This window comes from Antedon mediterranea, chromosome 2 (assembly GCF_964355755.1).
Source record: "Antedon mediterranea chromosome 2, ecAntMedi1.1, whole genome shotgun sequence".
Lineage (NCBI taxonomy): Eukaryota > Metazoa > Echinodermata > Crinoidea > Comatulida > Antedonidae > Antedon > Antedon mediterranea.
In genome coordinates this window covers 12,245,497-12,260,894 of record NC_092671.1, presented here as the reverse complement: position 1 = coordinate 12,260,894, position 15,398 = coordinate 12,245,497, and the positions used below count along the sequence as shown (strand labels likewise).

At 32.0% G+C, this 15,398-nt stretch overlaps 2 protein-coding genes across 2 annotated transcripts; one reads left to right on the top strand and one right to left on the bottom strand.

The window, feature by feature from the left end:
* Positions 1 to 2,105: 2,105 nt before the first annotated feature.
* Positions 2,106 to 4,914, bottom strand: LOC140039665 (uncharacterized). The gene is made up of 4 exons (XM_072085280.1): positions 4,516 to 4,914; positions 3,883 to 4,179; positions 3,299 to 3,470; positions 2,106 to 3,091 (listed from the first exon to the last, which is right to left on the bottom strand). The coding sequence occupies exons 1-4, from the start codon at positions 4,825 to 4,827 to the stop codon at positions 2,922 to 2,924; spliced, it is 951 nt and encodes a 316-aa protein (XP_071941381.1). The 5' UTR covers positions 4,828 to 4,914; the 3' UTR covers positions 2,106 to 2,921.
* A 1,283-nt stretch (positions 4,915 to 6,197) lies between these two features.
* Positions 6,198 to 14,617, top strand: LOC140040434 (dnaJ homolog subfamily C member 10-like). The gene is made up of 20 exons (XM_072086361.1): positions 6,198 to 6,775; positions 7,501 to 7,732; positions 8,015 to 8,183; positions 8,532 to 8,582; positions 8,764 to 8,846; positions 9,026 to 9,151; positions 9,447 to 9,537; positions 9,770 to 9,847; positions 9,975 to 10,054; positions 10,193 to 10,321; positions 10,488 to 10,577; positions 10,775 to 10,897; positions 11,149 to 11,266; positions 11,582 to 11,718; positions 11,893 to 12,108; positions 12,470 to 12,625; positions 12,796 to 12,929; positions 13,054 to 13,387; positions 13,511 to 13,591; positions 13,752 to 14,617. Exons 1-20 carry the CDS (start codon positions 6,678 to 6,680, stop codon positions 13,794 to 13,796), a joined length of 2,571 nt encoding a protein of 856 aa, XP_071942462.1. The 5' UTR covers positions 6,198 to 6,677; the 3' UTR covers positions 13,797 to 14,617.
* The last annotated feature ends 781 nt before the right edge of the window (positions 14,618 to 15,398 follow it).

Genomic DNA, 15,398 nt, shown 5'->3' with positions numbered 1-15,398 from the left:
CCTATCATCAGTGTGTTTGTGGTGTGGTTGTGTACCGCAAATTTTATATCAATATCATCAGTACTAATTATACCAAATCGATATTGGTGGCGCCGCATGAAAAGGAAACTAATTTCATTATGTAGATAAACTATTTGGGCCTACTTGGATAATACAGTACTTTCATTGGTAGACTCGAAGAAGTTAAGTTACCCATTCTAGATCGATTATTAGAAAGCGCTGGACGAGTCATTTTAACCAAGCTAACTGGTTTTAGGCATAAATTCTACAGGGTATATTGTACCCACACTAATTTAAAGATGTATTGTCCCTTTGACTAATTCCAAAAAAATAAAAAATAAAAGATTTCGAAAAAAGGTGGGTCATTTTGAAGTATCATAATAGTTATTAACTATCACCAAACATTTTTCGAAAAAAAAATTTTTTACTGAAATACAGACGTTTTTTTGTTAAAAAAATAACTTTGACTTCCAGTCAAAGTTTTCAATCAAAACATATCCCATAATGAAACGCGCTTGTTTGGTTACTCTGTACGCATAATCATAAAACTTCTTCATGATCTGTTTGAAAATACCTTCTTAACCGTGACGAGTTGTAAACAATCCTAATTTAGCATATGCATAATGCGTACTCATGGTTTGAAATCTTTGTTTACTTTCGCTCGTGACGATTTTCCAGATGAAATGTAATCAAACTAATTTACCTGTTAATTACGTAAACTTGTTGTTTTTGGCTCAAATTTTCGACTCAAAGTGAATAACTTTAATATTACTTTGATATGGCCACTTTAAATTTAGAATATTTTGACCTTCATTTTTTTGTGTTTCAAGGGACAATACATCTTTAACAAATAATAAATTTAATAAAACCGTAATTTAATTGCTTGTTAACCGAGGAAGACCCGGGGTTTATGGTTACATTAACTGTTTTGTTCTCCTTGCGAAAATATTTAGTTTTAATTTATTATTTTTTAAGAAATAAAAAAATGGTTACGTCGATTAATTATGGAGGAAATACATTTTTATTCGATTTTTGACTGTTCTTTTTAATCATTCTTATCAGTCCCAAGTAATGAATTGCGCTCCCAAATTATTGCATAGTAGGTGTTTCCGCAGCCAATTTAACCATAGTCATAGATTGATAAAAATTAAACGATATTAACCAATGAACGGGTTAACCCCTCGATATTATTTCATTCAAATCATATCCGATAAATGCGACAATTTTTTACCTGAAGGTAAACATTGTTGTGCTGTGATTGGGCGCCTTGATGTTCGGTAATGATTGATCATACCATGGAGGTTATACCTCCATGATCATACGTATGGTTAAACAAAATTACCAATAATTCACCGGTGAATAATTTTAGTTTCTGCGGAAACACGGCAATTAGGCCCTACTGTTCAGAAACAAACAAACGACATCACTCATAAATGGAATTAAAATGCAGGGCCTATTTATAAACATCAATTTAGCAATTATATTGTATTTTTAATGTATGGTTCTCAAAGTTTAGTATTATTTTAGACTGTTTAATTTTAACATTTTTACTATTTTTAAGAAACTACGGTATGTATTATATAATTTTATGAACATCTTTGTTAACTTAGATTTTTAATCATAATTTTGTATTTTTAATGTATGGTTTTAACATTTTTAGTATTATTTTAGGCTGTTTAATTTTAAAATTTTTTACTAATTTTAAGAAACGATGTATTATATAATCATGTATGTTGTTAGGTTTTATGCTGGACCTCTTGAAAAACAACAATGTCCCCTTTGTGGGACAACGTTGATATTGTCATCCAGTAGAAATATGTTTATAAATAAATAAAAATATTGAATATTCAATTCAAATTGGTCCTCAATGTTGACAACTAGTGTCGTCGGAGACTGGGCCAAACGTCATGACCTTCTGTTTAGTGAATACTGTTAGGATATATAGGCCTACTATTATTATTAAACTATATTATGTATATACAGTATATATATATATTATATTGGTTGTAGACTAGCCTGGTTGTTTTACCTAGAAGACTGCTAAAAATAAAGTTGTCAAAGACAAATTGTTATTATAACCTCATCTTAAAGATAATGATGTCATTTGAATTTTATCTTAAAACCAATTTAATCATCTTAAAGTTATTTGATGAAATTATAATAACCCAATCCTGCATAAACGTAGGTTAGATTATACATGTAGGTGGTAATACCTCCATGGATTATACTTATCCATTGTCATATCTTCTGTTTGTGCCTTGCATGTAACACTTAATATAGTTAAGCTACAATTAATTTTGGTATATTTCTACAAAGGTTCTAGAAACCTAAAAACATCGTCGAGAGTCACATACAACTGTATTCAGCAGTCATAGAAAGGAAGTAATTTGATTCCCATCAAGACGAAATGGAAAGACGTAAGCGCAACGTAAGTAATTTGACCAATCACAAGCGATGGATTATTACTGTCGTTTGTCATTGGCCAACTTGCTTGCGTTGCGTCGACGTCCTTGCGTTGCGTCTCTAGTAAGCTAGCGACGCAACACAAGGACGTAACGCAACGCAAGTGAATTGACCAATCACAAGCGATGGCTTATTCGCTTGTGATTGCTACTGTCTATAACTTCGCTTGTCATTGGTTAAAACGCTTGCGTTGCGTTTACGTCCTTGCGTTACGTTCTAGTGGGAACCAAGCTTAAGTTCGAACGCTGCGTACCACCTATCCCCAAACGTGTCATGCAATAAGACATCTCGTTTCTTCTTAATTTACACACAATTATTTATAATTTATAAAATTATCATACATATAGAATAAAATTGGAAATTAATGGAGTCTTCCGGCAACCATCCTACAAATGTAAAATATACATGTAAAGTACGGTAGCTATATGCAATTCAACAGGAATTTATCATTCTGAAGATTATTGACATTCGTCAGTCAAAGTGATATTCACAGAAAACCCGAAGGTATCTTGAGGTTCATAGATTGAGACTGGAAACAAACGTTGGTATTGATCTGGATCACCAGACATGTTTAAACTGATGGTCAGACTCTTTGCTCCATCAAATTCGGATGTTTCTACATTAACTCCTGGAATATAAAACAAAATAGCACTAGTAATAATATAGCCGTCATCGCCACCATCGCCAACTTCACAGATGGCAATATCTTCCATTCACATGAAGCACCACGGAAGTTGTTATGGACAAAAATTGTACAGTTTTCTATAATAATTTAATAATAATTCTATAATAATTTAATTCTATAATTTAAACCAATAGAGATAGGCCTACATACCGAAACCCTGGATGCAATATGCATCTTCATCACAGACAGTGTGTGTAATACTTCCACCGCCATCATACTCGGTTCCTTTCATTACCAGTTTGAAAACACGAAGGAGAGTATCCGAGAAATCAAACTTCCAGGATATTTCTGCATCTGTGGTATTTGACTCACGGTAGAGGAACTAAGTTATTGAAAGCAAAAACAATTGTTTGTTGTTGTTTTTAATATATATAATGAAGGGATGGGCGCTGTGGGGGTTTATGACTGAGGGGAACTCTGAGGGAACTACATAGTTATGCCTGTTGAGATTATTGATACTCAACCGTCAATCTTCACGTTTACGCCCGTTTCACTTAATTTAATTGTATTTATTTGACTTTTGATCACAGTCAAACGTTTAATATGCACCCGTTGATCATCATTAGATCTTAACACTTTTTTCCCTTCTTCAATAACTGGTAAACAGGTAAATTTGAATTGTTTCGTAACCTACATAACCAATGTAAGTTGCCGTGAATGTTTGGTGAGTTGATCTTTTCTTTCGTTTCTTTCTTTCGTTTTTCAAAAAAGACATCGGTTTGGACCATACTTACAGAATAGATATCTGGTTGTTGAGCATCAGAAGAAGACTCGTTTACGGTGGGATTGGTCGTTGGTACGGTAGTCGGCACCGTAGCAGCTGTCGGGGCGGTAGTAGGTTCCACAGTGGTCTCATATCGGGCAAGGTTAACATTGGTAAATGTTAAAGAATTCCAGTTTTGAATGGTGACGTTATCTGTACTGGATGTACGGTTGTATGTATCCATTAAACTACTGTATCCAAAACTGATGAATCCTCTGGTTTTCTCTGTCAATGTCGGTATGATAGTCCTGTTTCTAAAGCTACTTTCCTAAAATAAATACAATAATAGTATATTCATTAATAGATATAACACAATATTAATTCTAGTTTAAGAATTTGTTTTGATGATTCATGGTCAACGAAAGCTCGAAAATATATTTGTTGGAGCATCTAAAGAAATCCTTAAGAAATAAAATCTAGAGATCCTTCACTGATTCTTATTTGCAATGATGAAGCTGTAAAGTCATATACTGTATACATAACTGTATAACTTGTGTTATCAGAGGTTAATGACGATGTTGTTGAGGAGAACGGTCATGATGATGATGGTGGTGGTGGTAATAATAGAAGTCGGTGATGTTGGAAAAAATAATATAAAGATTACCGGCCAGCGAAGAAGTTTAATATGAGTCCATTGATCATCAGATGTTAACGCTTTGTTTTCCCCTTCTTCAATAACTGTTAATAGTTGACATAGCTTGTTGCTTTCTGCGTAGTTGGCCGAAACGCAACGGTAATCGCCCAAACATTTTGTTGCGCAAACGTGCAGTAGATTTTCATTAGTTTCGTTAACAATTAAATCACTTGAATTGAGAGTGTAATTCGATGAAATTTCAAACCTACCCGAACACAAACCAGCAGATTCACGTACAGCAATCATGCACACTAGCGCAATGATAAGATAGTACGACACCATGGTGATCTATTCAAAAGCACAAACTTCTGCGCGTCGTTTTGTCGTGTAATGCTTTTTTGTTACAATCATGACTACTTTATATTCAATTACAAGTTCGTTCCATTTAAAATCGATACATGTTAGCAACGAATGTGCCTTACTTTGTAAACACTCATATTCTAATAAGACTATGTAATGCCTTTTAATATATAGGCCCTTCAATATTCAATTGATTTTGTTGTTATTAGTTCATTATGAATATTTCCATTTTCATTTTAATTATGCATTATATCCACAAATGTTGTTTACTTGAGTCTGACTGTGTATAAATTAATGATATTGTGTTGAAAACAGAGCTTATATCGAAGTATAATCTAATATATTATTATGTATTGTCCGCTGGTTCTGTAAGTATGTACTTGGCAAGTTAGTAAACACGCTTTGTCAATATAAACAAATATTAGTATAATTAAATCGATGTGGTAAATATGAAGACTTTAATATAATTCTTAGACGTAATTACTTGATGGAGTTTCACATTATTCATTGTCACTCACCGTTTGCTTTTTATATTTACTTTACTATGTTTATTATTAATACTATTATAATTGATTATAATTATGATTTTCATGCACCATGAAGGAGCAATGCAGGTTCAAATACTTTTAATATCGGACTTTGTTTGTGTAGAGCATCTTGTGTATATGTTTATCTTTTGAAACTCTGAGGGTATCTAATGATCAGCAATTGCCGGATGGATCACCCTCATAAAATATGGTAAAAAAAACCCCCAAAAAACAAGTGTCTCCTTCTTGGTGGCGTGTTTACATAAACAGTGTCCTTGTTCCTTCCATTTACACTAGGGCGATAACGATCGACGATAAAGTAGATAAGCATGCATTTTTCTCAAATAAAACAAAAGAAATTGGATAGGTTTTCTTTCTAGAACTATGAATAGGCCTACTAATTTTACTGTCTTTGATAAAAATAACAATAATAATATTTGTTTAAACCCAATAAAATGGCGTCATGATCAATAAAAACAATAAAATCGCTGTATTTTTTCACGATATTATTGCTCTTATAATATATCATGTTCATCAAAGAAAGCATGCGATTATACTATAGTTATAGGATGACAACTTTTTTAGATTTGTTTTGCTTTGTTAAAAAATGCATATTTTATCGTTAGTGAATGGGCCTTTATCATTTAGGAGCAGGAGGGGCACTCTACTCACTGTATTTATTATGTTATTGCGCACTAACGACAGATGGACGTGATTCTTACGTCATTCACACATGGTGGCGCCGATCATGAATAAATTAATTATGCATAATTTGCATATACCGCTGTGTGTATGTCACGTTCACTCCCGTTGTAAGCATGGAAGGAGACAGTACCCGGAGAAAACCTTCTAATAAAGACGTTAACGTAGGCCCACAAAACCAGCAGTCTGATGAAAAATTTGTAAATGCGATTTCTCTCATTCATACTAAAATTCGAATGCTTGAAATAGAACAAAAACTGGCTGTGTGCGACGAAATTATAAAAGAAGCAAAGAAACTGAAAAAATATTGATTTTAGGTATGATCAGAAAGGAATAAGAGGCCCTAATGTGATCTTAAAAATGTCATGATTTTTTGGTTTCCAGTAATCACCAAAGAACTATAATCACCACCTTCCACGTAGGTATAAATAGGCCTACTTAATTCTTCAGAAACATTAACAAAGAGGGGTGTGATAAATTTCATTGTGAGTGCTCAAAAATACAATACTACTTCAGCAAAAGTGACACGTCAGTCTTTATAATGCGAGATGTACGCATGCGTATGTTATAAGAAGCCATATTTCGCTAATAACAACACTCCACATGTACGTACGTAGGCCTATTACGTGTGAGAGAGAGAGAGCGGAGAGTCACTATACGCCGCCGTTTACTATAATATTTAATACACATTACATAACAAGGTAAGTTTATGTCTTTATGTGAGAATACGATTTTACTAGAAACAACTGGCGATGGTATAGATCACAAATCAGGCTTTTAGGCCTAGCACAGTTCATTTATGATATGACGAGGCTGTGTGTTGCTGCTGTTCTAGTAGTAGTAGTAGGCCTAGCTAATAAGCTAGTGTGTGTATATGATGTACCGGCCGGGCAGGTACTGGATGATATCCTTCACCCGGCGCCTAGCCTAGTCCTAGAGTAGTAGTGTAGGAATAGTAGTAGTACTTGCCTAGTATACTATTACTTTACTGTAGCTAGGGCCTTTATAGGCTATATATAAGGCCTATTGTTGTCTATTATTATAAATAATTAATCAATAATAATAATACTATTACTAGCTAGCCAGGCTAGGCCTAGGCCTAGCTAGAAAGAATTATTATTATGATACTACTAGAAGATAATAGGCCTAAAATACCAAAATCCACACATCAATCAAGTTCAACAACAGGTAGCTGGTACTCTAGTAGCCTAGGTAGGGATGCAGTATTTCTCCACTTCCATCACCGTCCCAAATATGCATTTGGAGTCACAGCAAGCAAGTCGTCTCAATCATCTTTTTACTTCCAATACTAGCATTATACTATAAAAAACACTTATTATGCATTGATAGTAAGTACTTTTATAGGCCCTAGTACTAGTAATTAATTGCTGTACTCTAAAATGTTTTCTACTTTTTTATTTTACAGGCTAAATTATATGATTGAAAAAAAAATGTTGATTGGACTGTCTACGACGAGTTCAACAAGAAGAATTAATTTATTATTTTTTGTTAGTCTATTATTGGTATTATTACGGTGTAGTTTAGTTTCAGCCGAAGATTTTTATAAATTACTCGGCGTAGAACGTGATGCCACTGAGCGTGACATTCGACGAGCATTTAAAAAGATTGCTTTAAAACATCATCCAGACAAAAATAAGGTGAGCATGCAGAATATATAGTGCATTATTAGTGTGTTTATGATTCCCTAATTTTACTATGTTAAAATGAAGATAATTGAATGTCTATGTTATAAATTAAAAAATTGTTCAGATGTTGTTCTCATTAAAAGCCAAGGTTTTGTTATTTGTGATTTGAATACATGATGATCAACATTAAAGAAGTAATTCCTTTTTATTTAACCTCTTCTCCATTCTTTGATCAATCCATCTTATGTTTCAATGATTTACTAAAATTTTTTTTTAAATTACTGATATTATTAGGATGATCCAAATGCACATGAACAATTTATAAGATATAATCGAGCTTATGAAGTCTTAAAAGATTCTGACTTAAGAGAAAAGTATGACCGGTTTGGAGAGGAGGGTCTAAATGAACAAAACCAAGGATATAGAAAATATGAAAGCTGGCAGTTTTACAAAACAGAATTTGGTTAGTGTATGTGTAATTTCAGTATTGCTGAAAATTAGAAAAAAAATAGAAAAACAATAATAATCCAAAAATTAATATTGTTACTAGTGGTATCAGACAGTGTTGATTTAGTAATTAAAACAAATTGTTACAACCATGACTTCATAGAAACATGAAGTCATGGATTAAGTGTTAAATATGGTTTTAAATAAAACAGGATACAGGATTGCCTATCACTATGTGACAAAGCATTCAACCTATTGGTTGAGTGATCAGTAATTGTCTTCTATTAAGTAGAAATTAAGTATGTAAAATATATAATAGTGTAAAAGTGTGTTTTAAAATTATAATACTTTACTAATTTTATAGGTCTTTATGATGAAGATCCTGAGATTGTTACCTTAAGTAAAACAGATTTTGGTAAGTTTATTCTTATTATTATTATATTTAACCATCAACAGCACCCAATATGTTCTGGAAAAATGCTACCTGTAGGTATGCCTATTTTTATTCTGAACTACTGTAGCATAACTTAAACTGAGCCCTATGATTGTAGATCTGATTTATAGTAGTTGGAAACTATTTTTACTTGGTTTTTCAGAACAATCCGTATTTGGTGAAGATTTTTGGATTGTCAATTTTTATTCTCCACGCTGTCATCATTGTCATGATCTTGCTCCCACGGTAAGGCACTTTCAAAGGGACAATATTATATGTTCTTTGAGTTTTTAAAGTGTCCCATTAAAGGAATGTTACTCTTTTGTAAATTCATACAGATACGTTTTGATTTTACCCACTTTATGGCTATGTTGAGTTTATTGACATAACATACTTCAATCGAATCATCTATATTATTTTTTCAGTGGCGGGAATTTGCAAAAGAACTGGAGGGTGTTGTTCGTATTGGAGCTGTTAATTGTTGGGACGATAACCCATTATGCACAGCTCAGGGTATTCGTCAGTTCCCAACACTTAAAATGTATCCAGTTGTAAGTAATATATATACATACTTTGATTTTTTGAGTAAATCAGTATTTTTTTTATTAATGAACAAGAATTACAGTACTGTTTACCCTGGACTCTCAATTAATTATATCATTTCTATAGTTCCCTTTTCATATATCGTACACATATTCAATAGAGCTTCACATAATAAAATCTCAAAACACATTACCACAAAAAGTAACACACCACAGCTTAACACTTATTGACAATCATTTCTACATTAAGGTACTTGTGATCATTTTATTTAAATGTTTATTGTGTTTTGTTCAACCATCAAAGAATGAAGAGTACACAGGGTCACGAAAGCTGCAGGCTCTTATTAAACATGCTCTAAGGCAGGTCAAATCAACTGTACACACACTTTTTGCAGGTTAGTTGTGACAACGGATTCCCAATGTCAACATTATTTGTGTGAAATAAAACATTCGTTTAATTGTTAAGCTATGTCTACACTATCAAACAAGTTTGATATGCTCAAATATGGTAATGATATGACATAATTATGTCCATATATGGGCACATCACATTTTTCACATAAATGTTGATAGTGTAGATAGAGCTTTACATTATTTTCAATACTGAAATGTTGATTTGTTTTTCAGGAAACTTTAAGGAAATTTTATTAGCAGAAGAAAATAAAAACAGACCATGGGTAGTAAACTACTGTGGTTCACCTATTGGTATGTATGGGTTTTTGGCATATCCATGTGCAAGAAAGTAGATATACTGTATTAGTAATGCTATATTGAAAATATGAATAGAGTAGTAGTAGACTTGTATAAGATATTTATTTTGTATATTTTGTAGAAGATGACAGAGAAAGTAAGGAACTATCTACTGCTAATTGTTTTGAATCTGTGGATCAAACAAAATTTTCAGCAATTTTGGTAAGTTTAAGACTTAAAAGTGGGAGTTGGGGAACTGTAAATACCATGTATGCACAGATATATTAACAGTTTAACCTGCTCATACACATGTAAATTAAGATCGACTGATACATAATAAGTAAAGAACAATGTTTTCAGAACAAAGTTGTCAACGTTGCAACAATTGATTGCACAGCATCAAAGAAACTCTGTTTGAAACTTAAAATTGAAGAAAGTACAATCATGTTCTATGAGACAGGCAAGAAAGTTGGTCAGGCCGTAAGAACAGTAAGTATGTTTGTTTTTTGATAGAAAAAATACATTTATTTTATTGTAGGTATAAAAGTATAATATATAAGTATATAACAAGTTCATTTATGCCAATCTAAAATTGCAAAGTTACTATAAGATAAGTCATTAGCCCCTAAATCACTTTTGTATGTGCTTTATTTAGGAATTGGAAATAGATGAGCCCAAGCAAGTTGCTAAGCAGGTGTTTAAATTGCTACCTGGAATTCCTTCAATATCATATGAGGATCTACAGGTAAGGTTTAAGTAACTTCATGTTTGATACAAGAAGTATTATTATGAATATTATTATGTATGTGTTATTTATTCCCAAATCTGTATTTCAAAAGTGAATAAAATTCATTCAAATCTACACCACTTTCACTATCTTAAAAAACACATTGCATTTATTCTTCCACTAGTAATACTTTGTTATACATATTTTGTATGTAGGCTGGCAGAGAAAAATTAAAGACTGCAGAAGGAGCTGAACCTCTGTTAGTATACTTCACTAAGGGCCAGGACACAGATGATCCAGAACCAAAGAAATTGCCATTCTTTCTTAATAAGATGACGGTGAGATTTTAAATTTATTTTGAACAAGAGTCTGTCACTTGGCAAAATTGTTTGCTTTACCATACATTGCTAAATTAATCAACATGTCAAGCCACATAAAGCATTTAAAACTGCTAATTAAGGGATTTTCACTGCTCAAAAAAGGATGCCATATTGACTCTGGAAGACATTAAATGATCAACATAATCTCTTAAGAAAATAAATAAGCTTAGTATATATCACAATTAAAATTCCTATTTATATTTTCATAGGTTGGTGAATTTGACTGTAATGCTCAGGAGGCACTTTGTAGCAAGCTTTACATTGTAGGGCAAAATTTCCCAAAAGCTGTACTTTTTAAGCAAGGAGGAGAATACGAAATACATCATGGTATGGTATTGTTACTATAGGAAACTTGTTCCGCTTAAAACTGATATTTGGAGCATTTAAATCTTAAATTTAACATAGGACTGGTATAATTTTGGTCTTCAGGTAGAATAAATTTCTGCTCGGCCTGTTAAACTTTGTTAAAAAATCTTTTTAAAAATAAAAGTTTATAATGGGGTGGAGGATGAAGAAAAATATTGAAACTGGACATGTGCCGTAGCTGTGTATAGAAGGATGACAATTTCCAAATAAGAAAAACTCATTTTATTATACATACACAATCTGTCTATTATCTATATAAATGTGTTCTATTTTTAGGCCGAATGACTGCTCATGACATAGCTGCTTTTGCACGTGAGAGTGTAGATTCAAAATTACATATGCTTGGTCCTGATGATTTTCCTGATAAAGTGGTTAACAGTGGGGAGCCATGGTTTGTTGATTTCTTCTCACCTGTAAGTAGCAGTGTACAATAATATACAGTATTTAAATAAAAATTACACTCTCTTTGTAGCAATGTCCTCCTTGTTGTCAGTACTGAACAGTATTTAAATAAAATTTTCTCTTTTTCTCAAGAAACTGGAGCACTATAGAATCAAACTTAATGTATAAATTACTCTCTTTTTTAGCAATGTCCTCCATGTCGTCAGTTAATGGCTGAACTTCGTAAAGTGTCCCGTGACATGTTGAATATCAACTTTGGAACTGTTGATTGCACAGTGCATCATGGTATTTGCCAACAGCATAACGTACGCTCGTATCCGACAACCATAATGTTTAATGCTAGTCAACCGCACATGCATGTAGGATTCAGTCCAGCTCATGAGATCATAAGTTTTATTGAGGTTAGTTTGTCTCCTCTTTTTTACCCAATTTATTTTGAAATCACATATGCAAAAAGAATGTTTATTTCTGGAATAAAAAGTAACTTTGTTTACCTTATTTAAACACATAACCTTCTATTAAATTAATGATTACATTTTATATATTTAGATTTATAGGTCACTGTTTATGTATATGTGTATTTTGTATACTGTATGTGTATTTTGTGTAATTGTTTGCCTAGTTTATTGTCTTAGGTACTGTTAACATGCCATTTTTTTGCACCTAAAGTTTAACTTATAGTTTTATTTCTAAGTACTGCACAGTATATTATTTTAAGGAATGCTATCATAATATAAGTATTTATTTATCATTATTTTATAGGATACACTAAAGCCAATTGTAGTAAACTTGGATAAAAGCCTTTTTGATAATTTCATCAAAAAGAAGAAAAAGGCAGAGATGTGGTTAGTTGATTTTTATTCACCAACCTGCCCACCATGTCAGGCCTTGCTTCCTGAGTGGCGAAAACTAGCAAAGGTAAGTTTGGTTTTTATTGTTATATATTGCCGATAATCCAAGTTATCATATCAGTTGTGAAATATTTCACATTCTGCTCCATTAAATCCCTTGCATTTCTCGCATTGTCTTACCTGTTTTCGGATAAGTAATATCAAATTATAATTTAATGCCCAATTTTTATGTTTCAGATGTTAAATGGTTCTGCTAATGTTGGAACTGTTGATTGTACCAAAAACATGGATATTTGTAATGAACAGGGTATACATAGTTGGCCAACGATACGACTCTACCCATCGGGGAAACGTGGTGTTGCTGGTGTCCAGTATGTTAAACTTTCATCTATTGTTTTATCGGGAGTTAAATAAAATGAATTATAGAAAGAATATAATCAATAAATAGCTAGGAATATGATTATTTGGTAATTTTGTACTGTTTTGATTTTTCAGGCAATATAACAGCTTCATGCGGGATGCAAATTCTCTACTAGGCTGGTCGTTCACCTTTATGCCATCAATGGTTGTGACTTTAGACAATTCAAACATCAAAGAAAAAGTAATGCGTAGTAAAGAGCCTTGGTTGGTAGATTACTATGCTTCATGGTGCGGACCATGCCTGAACTATTTACCGAAATATGAACGTATTGCAAGAGCCTTGAAAGGACGTGTTAACGTTGGAAAGATTGAGTGTCAACAGAATGCGAAAATGTGCCAGAAAGCGAGTATAGGAGCATACCCAACTGTGAGATTGTATTCAGGGTCAAAGGTTGAAGGTCATTCTCAGGTATGTATAATAATCTGTATAATAAATTATTATAAGGTGGCATCAACTTTGTTTTCAGTTTTCTGTAAGACTTTCTTTTATATTGACATTGTGAAGTTTTAACAATTAACTTATTGTCTTTAGAATTGGTTTGGAGAGCATGTACCAGATATATCACCTGAATGGCTTGTACCACATTTAGAAAAGCGTTTTGCAATGTTTGAAGTAAGTATGAGCTGTATTTTTATATAGGCTTATTAATACTTCGATACCAAGTAACTGCTTATAATGTTATTTCAGTAAACTATGTGCAAAAATAGAAAACAAAAATGATGTTAAAGGACAAGAACATTTGTTATTGATTTTTTTTGTTTCTATTCTTCAGGTAAATGAAACTACTGAAAAAGTACCACCACACACAGAACTTTGATGAAGAGCAAAAGTGAAACATTATTTAAATAAATTATAGAAACATAATACTGTAACACTGGTAGTTAAATGAGATGACAAAAGCTCATCTCACGGTCACCCATTTCTTTCTAAGAGCAATAATTTACTATTATTTTTCAAATTTTGATTTTAGTTTATGCAATTTATAGTTGGGATTTGCTCGTTTTGTACAAACATATTTCTATCTCAACTGATCATCAAAACATAGGCGACTATGAAATCAAGGCTGAAATTGTACTTAAGGTCTGTTGATCATTTTAGTTAACTTGGACAGTTTTCTATTACTTATTCAAATTTGTAAAAACATTTTCCACTTCTACTTATACCACACAAGGCTGAAATTATTATAATTACACTATTTGTACTTTTTTGTTTTGATATTTAATATTTTGGACATTTTTTTGGATAATTGGGACCACTTGTTATTAAAGTAATTGAACTAATAATATTCCATCAATTTTCGATTCCAATTTTGTTAAATTGTTCAGAAAACTATAGTTAGACATCTATTTTACAATATTCCACAAGGTTGTGTTCACATATATTGTAAAATCTCTAATAGTAAACACTGGTCGTCTTCATTCTCACATTAGAGTAGTGGGTCAATACTTATTTTTATAGTTACTATTTATGGTGGGGTTGCTATTGGAGTATTTTTTTGAGACTTAAATAAAGACATACTTTTCAAAAAGTTGTTTAATGTTGTGTTTATTTCATAGTTTATATAGTCATAAGCAAATTAATATTTTGAAATGTTTGACTTTAGCCAGACAGAGATGAACACCAAGATACTTTTAACCTAAGATAACAACTTATCGCATTAATTCTGCCCGTTGGTCAGCATGTTTAGCACTGTATATTATCCGAATATCATTTGACATACTGTACTTCTGTATTTATTGCAAGCACATAAAAACTGATTATATTTTTGAGTAACCTGTAATTTATAAATGTTTACACTATGAATGTAGTAAATCATTTTATTGATAATAAAAATTGATTTTATTCAAAAGTTGGGATAGTGATGTGCCTGCTTCTACTTTTAAATGCTTTTAAAAGGAACCAATTATTTTGGCTAATCGTACGTGTCACATTGGATAGTATCATAAAAATTAACTTAATTAATTTTACAAAATAATACATTTTATCATGAAATATATAAACTGATTCTGTTCAGGATAATAAAAACCTCTGAGAAAATAAATTAAATGTATGAATTTATTTATTGTCCGTATACAATATATCTTGAATATGGGTTTTTTGCTTTTATTACATGCAGATTTGTAGATTATTTGTTTTTAGCATATTACCTATTAACGGGGCCGTAAATATAGAGAGTTCATGCAACTTGCCTGCATGTTGTAACCATTGCATTATTCTGGAAATATATCATGTTTTGTTACACCTTCCTTTCAGTAACCAAAATACCCACTAAAATGGCAATGATTGTGACTCTGCCAAAAATCGAAAATCTTAAAACACTCTCAAACATAACCATACTTTTCTCATGGTTCCACAACCTTTCTACTTTTTAAAATGTTTATAAAAATTGATTTACTGAAAAATCAGTTATTCAGTTTTC

Excerpts from the sequence above, each read along its gene's own strand:
- LOC140039665 (XM_072085280.1), bottom strand. The coding sequence starts at position 4,827 with ATGGTGTCGTACTATCTTATCATTGCGCTAGTGTGCATGATTGCTGTA. Across the intron at positions 4,180-4,515 it reads TTAAACTTCTTCGCTGGCCG|GAAAGTAGCTTTAGAAACAG; the intron begins GTAATCTTTATA and ends TATTTATTTTAG. Across the intron at positions 3,092-3,298 it reads ATATTGCATCCAGGGTTTCG|GAGTTAATGTAGAAACATCC; the intron begins GTATGTAGGCCT and ends TTTATATTCCAG.
- LOC140040434 (XM_072086361.1), top strand. The coding sequence starts at position 6,678 with ATGTACGTACGTAGGCCTATTACGTGTGAGAGAGAGAGAGCGGAGAGT. Across the intron at positions 12,930-13,053 it reads CGTGGTGTTGCTGGTGTCCA|GCAATATAACAGCTTCATGC; the intron begins GTATGTTAAACT and ends TTGATTTTTCAG. Across the intron at positions 13,592-13,751 it reads AGCGTTTTGCAATGTTTGAA|GTAAATGAAACTACTGAAAA; the intron begins GTAAGTATGAGC and ends TCTATTCTTCAG.